This window comes from Tyto alba, unplaced genomic scaffold (assembly GCF_018691265.1).
Source record: "Tyto alba isolate M040663 unplaced genomic scaffold, T.alba_DEE_v4.0 Super-Scaffold_20, whole genome shotgun sequence".
NCBI lineage: Eukaryota > Metazoa > Chordata > Aves > Strigiformes > Tytonidae > Tyto > Tyto alba.
This window is the reverse complement of record NW_024881283.1, coordinates 7,971,513-7,978,966: the sequence shown is the minus strand read 5'-3', so window position 1 is coordinate 7,978,966 and position 7,454 is coordinate 7,971,513. Positions and strand designations below refer to the sequence as shown.

The window sequence follows — 7,454 nt, the reverse complement described above, 5'->3', positions numbered from 1 at the left end:
CACTTTATTCCTGGTCTGAAGGTGTTTAGCTTCAAAGAGTAAATATTAAATATCTTTCCCTTGAGTAAATGCTATGTGAGCAACAGGATCTATTCTAGACCTGTCACTTTCTTGTACTTAATACCATTACTACTGTTGTCTTGAAAGTGTCTCGCAATACTATGCCTACAGTAGAATTTCCTCTGCGTTATTCTAGGTTTTTTTCCCATTTTTCCAGTCCGTGCTGTGATACAGTGCTGCAGGCTGAGGAGAAAAGCTCTTCTGTCCTGCTTGCTTCCATCGCTGCCTCACTTGAGCAATCCCTGCTTATGCTGCGGCATGGAGATGCAGGCAGCTCAGAATACACTTTCCTAGACCTCAAAACTTGCCATGACAGAGCAAGAGTGTCTGAGACTTTGCAGTAACTCCAAACATCAGCATGCCTCCCCGTCCAGCTACCCCACACCTAGCTCTGTCTCCTTCCCTGGCTGCTGGCATAAGCCACGTGGCACACAGGCCTCTTTATGTGCTGGCTGCTGCAGATGCCACGGAGCTGGCCCGGGACCCAGAGCTCAGGGGGCGTGGGAGGGTGATGGTGCAGCACGAGACACCCACGGTGGCCTCGGGGAGGTCCTCATCCTCAGCCCACTCGTTGAGGTCAGGGTTGTAGCACTGCACACATTTCTGATACCTCTTCCCGCTCTCGTTCCAGCCACCCACCAGGCACAAACGCCCCTCAAGCAGAGCCACCCCGGCCGTGCTGACCCCGGTGGGCAGAGGCGCCACGTAACTCCACTGCCCCGTGAGTGGGCTGTAGCACTCCACAGGCATCACGTCCACCCGCTCGCCCTGGGGACCCAGCTGGCTGCCACCCACCACATACGCTCGGCCGGCCACGGTGGCTGCGCAGTGCCATCCCCGCGGGGTGCTGAGCCTTGCCTGCTCCTTCCACGCGTCGGTGCTGGGCTCGTAGCAGCACACGGTGCGGGAATAGGCATGGGTGATGTAGCCGCCGGTAACCAGAAGCTTGCCGTCAATGACAGTGGTGGCGTGGCAGCAGCAGGGTGTCTCCAGGCTTGCCTTGCTCTGCCAGCTGTTGGCAGTGGGGACGTAGCACTCGACAGATGCCAAAGTGCCCTCGGCGTTGCGCCCTCCGACAGCGTAGAGGAGCCCATCGCAGGCGCTCAGGCTGAAGTGGGTCCTCCTGTGCTGCATGCTGGCCAGGTGCAGCCAAGTGTTGAAGCGTGGGTCGTACCTGGGGGACGAAGGGCAGATCTGTCTGTCCAGGATTAGCATCAGAGCTGTGGGGGGGCCTGCCAGACATCTGCCTTTGGAGGAGACAACTTGTGCTCTGGAAGAGCCTCTCTGTCCTCTCCAGCGGTAAAAAAGCATCTGGACAGGCAGCACAGATGGAGACAATGGCACTGCATGGGACTGGATCCTACCTGTGACTGCTGGGGTTGTTGCTGCTCTAACCTTTGGGACAGCCCAGCATTGCTCCTGCCACCACAAGCTCAAGCCTGGCTTGGAAACGGCAGGTGCTGCCGATCCTGAGGTGTCCCCAGGCACCGTCACTGTCCCCCCTGTTGGGTCTTGGCAGGTAGAAGAGGACCTCGGGACAGGACTTCCCTGCCCATTCTGCCAGGCCAAAGCCAGGCACATGACAACAAGCCGGCTCCTTGTGTGCCCACGAGATGGCAGAAGGAACTGGAACTGCTGTGTCCCCAGAGCGATGCCACGGGGACTAAGGCCGGGCTGGGAAAGGTGGGTAAGCTACTGGCTAGAAACAGAAAGACCTGCCAGTGGGTCCTGAAACCTCACTTGTTGCAGGAGAAAGAGCCCAATGACAACTCCTAACAGAGGGGTGGTGATCAGGGGCCATGAAGGGCTGGCCTCGAGCAGTGCCGACTACGTTGGGTGTGGAGCCTCAAGTGGCTGAGCCAAGCCGTAGGCAGAACCACTGGGAAGTTCAGCTTTAGGTTGCAAACAAAATACTGCATGTCAGGTTGCCATGGTTACTCCTCATTTCTTTGAATAGTAATCCCTTGGTGATCCAGTGACAGGATTATGGGGATTTAGGAAGCAAACCTTGTCATTTAAATGATGGAGAGAGAAATGGAGGTGGAGAGAAGAAAGCCTGAAGGGCAACAGGAATCCTACAGACAGTAAATCTACCTTAAAAGGAATCCAGGCAAACCAGAGACTGGGTCGAAGCTGGCACTGGCTGGAGAAACAGCCAGTGGTTGACAAGCGTCGTTCCCCAGAGTAACAAAATGGGTTACTTCTAAATAATGAGGGCTCCCATTTCTCACACAGACCAAACTCCTGGAAGTGGTTTCCAAGTCTTGTGTCTCACAGTCCAGCACCCTGTGCGGGGCCTCACTGTGTTTGTCCCTCCCTGGCAGCATTATCCCAGAGGCCAGACCCACCTCCTGGTTACTGCCAGCAAAGAGGAACCTTTCTGACACGCTTGTCCCTCACCCCATGAGGGATGCTGGGGCACAGACAGACATGACACAGCTCTGAATCCCTCCACAGGGTCTTTGTGGCCAGGTGGAGCCCATCTTACCTGCTCAGGCTGCTGACAGCATGCTTGGCCTGGTTCCTGGCATCGTTTTGGTCTTCACCACCCGCGACGTAGATGAATCCATCCATCACCACCACGCACTGGTTAAAACTTTTTGCTGGCATCTCTGTCAGCTTGTTCCAGTTTCCCTCTGCATCTCTGTAGCTGATCTCCCTACTAAGAGCCTTCTCAGTCAAAGCTGGACGACCCCCAACTGTGACAAGCACCCTCTGGCCTCCCCGTATCCTGGTTCTCCGAGACTGAAGGCTGTTTTGCTGGTGGGGGAGCAGGTGGTAATTCATAGCATCCACAAGGAGCTTGTGGCACTGCGGATCTTGCATCATGCGTGGCACAGGTTGCACGTGGTTGACCAAGTCTGGAGCTGAGATTGTGCCAAATCGAATGTTGCTCAGGAGGTCAGCAGCATATCGGACCCGTTTTGGGTCAAACTCCAGCCACTTGACAGCGATCTGGAAGGCTGCAACCTCGCTGGGTATCTGCAGACCATCATCCATCAGCAGCTCTTTGATCTGATCGAAGGGGAGTTTCATGAACTGGTCAGTCTTGGAGAACTCCAGGAAGTTTTCCCGGATGAATTTCCATGTGGCGTCTTTCACCTGGTTGAGGCCATAGGTGGCCGAGATGTTGGTGATGTAGACGCAGTTCTCCACAGCCATCTCCCGAACAAGGAAGTTGCTGCAAATATTCAGCAGTGCCGGCACCTGCAGCTGGGTGGCTGCGGCGATGGTGCTGCCGATGGTGTACAGCGAGAGGCTCAGCTTCCCCGTGTAGGCATAGGTGATGATGGTGGTCAGGCCCAGTGGGGAGATGTCATGGAGCTCCACCCGTTGCAGATGAGGGTCTCTCTGCAGCAGGCGGTAGAAGTACTCACTGCAGGAAGCCAGGATGAGTTTATGCACCTCGAAGGACTTTGTTTTGGTGGCAATGGTGAGATCGCAGAGGAACCGCTTCTGGCGCATCTGGTTCACCCCCTCCAGAAGGCTGGCTCCGTGGTCTGGCGCTTCAACTTCTGTGGCCGTGCAGTGGAAGCCGTTGGAGCTGCTGTCATACAAACCATTCAAGTGATTGAGGTGTTCAACATCTAGCAGAGCATCTTCCACCATCACTGAGGTGATGGATGCATCCTCTTTATCCACCTTGGGCTTCTTGGGGGTTTTCCTTTTGGGTGCCATCTTGGCAGAATCGGAACAGGACGTGGTAAGAAAGGCAAAGTGAGGAGTGTTGTACAGGTGTCCTTCTGCTCTTTAAGACATTCAGTTAAGCAAAGGAAAAACTCCCACTGACTAATACGCTCTTTAGGTCAGGGCAAGGGAAGAATGGAAACTGCCTCCTAAGCCCTGTACCCCTGTGAGCTGCGTTAAAGGCATTGAGGGCCGTGACTGCAAGAGGGGATCCTCAACTCTCAACCAGTACCAGCACCTTTGTTGCATTAAAAAAAGGACTGGGGATTTTGGGTGGTTGCCATGGGAAACTGGGAGCACCCACTGGTTCCTGGGGTGTGGAGCCATGCTCAGCCCCACTGACAGCTCTGCTGTCTGGGGTGACACAGACTCCAGGCAGAGCAAGGCAGCAATTGCAGGGTGTATTTTGACTGACTCAAGCGCATGTCAGATGGGGTGAATCAAACCCCAGCAGCTCTGACAGGTTCCCACACAGCAGCAAGGTGAGATGAACCCCAGCACTGCAGAACCTCATAGCAAAGGGGGTTCATTTCTCCCTCAGCCTCCTGGGCACAGCAAGGCACTGCTGGGTAGCTAGTGGGGCCAGCTGCCCTTTGGGGTGACCAGTTCAGAGTGCAGGTGAAAGGCGGGAAAAGAAAAATCAACAACAACAACAAAAGTCCAGCTTTTGAATGTTCCCAAATTCCAGTTTGAAACCTCAGTCTGAAACTTGGCAGTGACCTCAGCTCCTCTGAGGGAGCTCAGAGCAGCCAATATATGAGGGAACAAGTCTGCCAGCCAGAAATAGCTGTTACTGCGCTGTCTCACATGTCTGGGTACTGTTTATTACACTTGGCCATAAAGATCAGGTTTCTTGGAACTGAGTAATCAGCTTGTATTTAGCACTGGGCAAAGAAGAAGGAGGGCATTATGAGACTTCAGAAAAAATACGGAGAAAGGAAAGTTTAGCAAAAGCTCCTGCCAGGAAAGAGGACTCAGGGCCGAGTCAGAGGGGCAGAGCAGCAGTGCCAGCCCGGCTGAGCTCAGCTGTCTGGGGTGAGCAGAGGGAGCAGGGATGACACAGAAGCCAAGGGGATTCAGGAAGAAAGTCCCAGGCACTTGAGCCATCCCTGGTATTGTGGTGTTTCACAGGACTACCCCAACTTACACTACTGAAAGCTCATCTATCACAGTGTCATATCCTGGAGCAGGCATCAGTCCTTCTGAAACTGGGACGCAAATGCCGCTCTCTGTGTTTGAATATGAAACACTTTCTGACACCCAGCTCAGGATTGGGAAAAGTAACCAGGATTTACCCTTTCAGAGCAACACTTCTATGTCTCCAAACATGCATTTTGTTCAGACAGTCCATTCCCCAGGAAAATTTGCAGTTTCAGCTTTTCAGCTGGATTTGAAGTGAAAATACATGTTAAATATTGGAATTTCCCCGGAAATTAAAATGTTTTTCCAGGACTTCTCTCCAGATCCCTCAGACCTGCATCTCTCTGAGGTACAGCACTGTAAAAACATCTTTACTGCTGAACAAACCCAAAGAGAAGGAAAACTTGTCCTGGAGAGGAGGTGACCATCCTGCTGCCCCCATGCTGAGCCCGGTCCCAGCAGGATAGATGGCAGGTTGAGGTTTGCAACCTGCTGGGGCAGCAGGGTTTGGCCTTGTGAAATAAGTGACCTGGCTGTCAGCTCCCACCAGGCTGTGCTGAGGTTGTGCCCAATCCCTTCTGCTCCCCAGACTGCCTTGGTTTTAGCCTTTTTTTTTTTTTTTTTTTACAGAAACAAGCAGTGTGTGCTCTGCAGCAAGCCACTACTTCTGTTTATAAACTGCTCACCCCCCTTTCAGGGGCTCCAGACCCCATTTTAGAGAGGTGACACCAGTTTTCAGCAGCTCCTGTGGGCCTGGTGTAGAGCCCAGCATCACAGATGGGCAAGCTGATCTCTGAAAGCCTTCTCAACTCCTGGAAAACCCAGCAATGCAGCTGGCTTTCTCCATCCTCTGTCCACCCAGCAGAGTAGGCAAGGAGGGAAGTTGTTCCTGGATAAAATAGAGGTCTTCTAATTGCATTACACTTCGTACAAGTAGTATGGAGCCATGAGAAGTTTTGGGCTCATATTGATGTCCGTGGGATCCTGCCTGTCCCCTTTGGTCACCTTTGACACACTCTGATTTGAAGCACGTGCTCATGTTACTCCAGTGTCTGGCTACAGGAGGGCAGAGCGACCTTTACTACCTGCAGTTAATTTAAAATGGGACATCACTTCTGCTTCTGATTGAAATACCACTGTTGTGACTTGAAAGGGATATTTTTTCCTACAGATTAATCCTGGTTGCCGGATTAATCTAGGGAGCTGGAATGGTTTGAAGAGATCTCAAAGGGCCCAGACAGAAAGGGGGGAAGACAGGGCTTTTTTCTAGCTGTTTAAACTTCTCTTAAAAGACAGTAGTTGTCCTCACATCCTTTCAGTGCTGTTACTCTCAGCCTTGCACCATATTACTGGGCTAACAGCAAAGCAGGACTACACTAGGGGATACTGTGTTTTCAGTTATGTCAGGCTTATTTTCTTTAATATCTAACCAAATAGACAGAGTCCCTCTCCTTTACCTGCTGGTGCCCCCAGCCCTGGGTTCAAGCAGGGTCCAAGTCAGCAAACACTGAGCTGGCCTGGAAAACTACCTGGACACTACAGCTCTGGGCACTATTTTGCTGCCAGTAATTCCTCCAGCCCCGTTTCAGAAAACAACAAAATCTTTCCCCATGCCATTATTTCCATTATTCAGCAGTTCCCGTGTCCCACACAAGGTCTCTGCAAATCCTGCTAGGCGAGCCCTGGTTTTCCATGACTCATCTATAGGCTGGATCTTCTCCTTACCTTGCTGTTAAGACCGGTTAGTCCAAGGGGAAGCTCTGACCAGCACAGGGCTCTGCAGGTTGAGACAGAGACCCTCAACTTTCCCCACACAACATCCTCCTCCCTCCTCTCCCCTCCCAACCAGCTGACTGCTCTTATCACTTCTACATTTACAGCGGGCTTTTGAGGTGATGTGAGGACAGCCACCCTCAGCTGAGTCCCGAGAGACATGGATAGGGCTGGATTCAGGTAGCGTGGCTCCAGCCAAGGGCATCATCACAGCCAGCACCGGGAGAAAGCATTAAACCACAGACTGGGCATGATTACCTGGCTACTGCCGAGGGCAAAGCAACAAGGAGGAAGCCAAAGGCCTGGCTCCATTCCAGAGGGGTTCATCAGGGCATCTGGGGATGATCTGAGGGGGCATCACCCTGCTAACACCTTCCCCACTCTCCTGAGTGGAGGATATGGCAGCTCCGAGGCGCTGGGCCTGGGCAGCTGCAGCCCCTCTCAATTTACGTTTGTCCGTAAATGAACCTGAAAACCTACTTTCCGCTCACTCCCAACAGCGGTGGTGGAGCCGTTGGCCTTTGTGATGCAACGAGAATAGGTATGAAGACGTATTTGTCTCGGGAAACACTGTCCTGACCGCGGTGCGCCGGAGGCGGCACCACCGCCTCAGTGAGTGGCAACCCCTCTGCCCTCAGCAACGCCCTGCCAGTACTCAAGATGGCGCTGCCCGCCGTCGCTGCCAGGCTCCAAGACGGCACCCGTTGAACTCTGCCCGCACCCGCAATGGCCGCCACCGACCGGGGCAACGGCTGCGCCTCTTCCGTTTCCTGCCCTCAGCCAAGATGGCGGCG

The 7,454-nt window shown here is 53.3% G+C and overlaps 1 protein-coding gene across 1 annotated transcript; it reads right to left on the bottom strand.

The window, feature by feature from the left end:
• On the bottom strand, positions 1-3,768 carry LOC104358475 (kelch-like protein 31). Its single transcript, XM_033003221.2, has 2 exons — positions 2,549-3,768; positions 1-1,234 (listed from the first exon to the last, which is right to left on the bottom strand). Exons 1-2 carry the CDS (start codon positions 3,736-3,738, stop codon positions 502-504), a joined length of 1,923 nt encoding a protein of 640 aa, XP_032859112.2. The 5' UTR covers positions 3,739-3,768; the 3' UTR covers positions 1-501.
• Between the last annotated feature and the right edge of the window lie 3,686 nt (positions 3,769-7,454).

What these genes read in the sequence shown, in the direction of transcription:
- LOC104358475 (XM_033003221.2), bottom strand. Translation starts at nt 3,738, where the DNA reads ATGGCACCCAAAAGGAAAACCCCCAAGAAGCCCAAGGTGGATAAAGAG. An exon ending in GCTGTCAGCAGCCTGAGCAG is followed by an intron (nt 1,235 to 2,548) that starts GTAAGATGGGCT and finishes TTCGTCCCCCAG; the next exon opens with GTACGACCCACGCTTCAACA.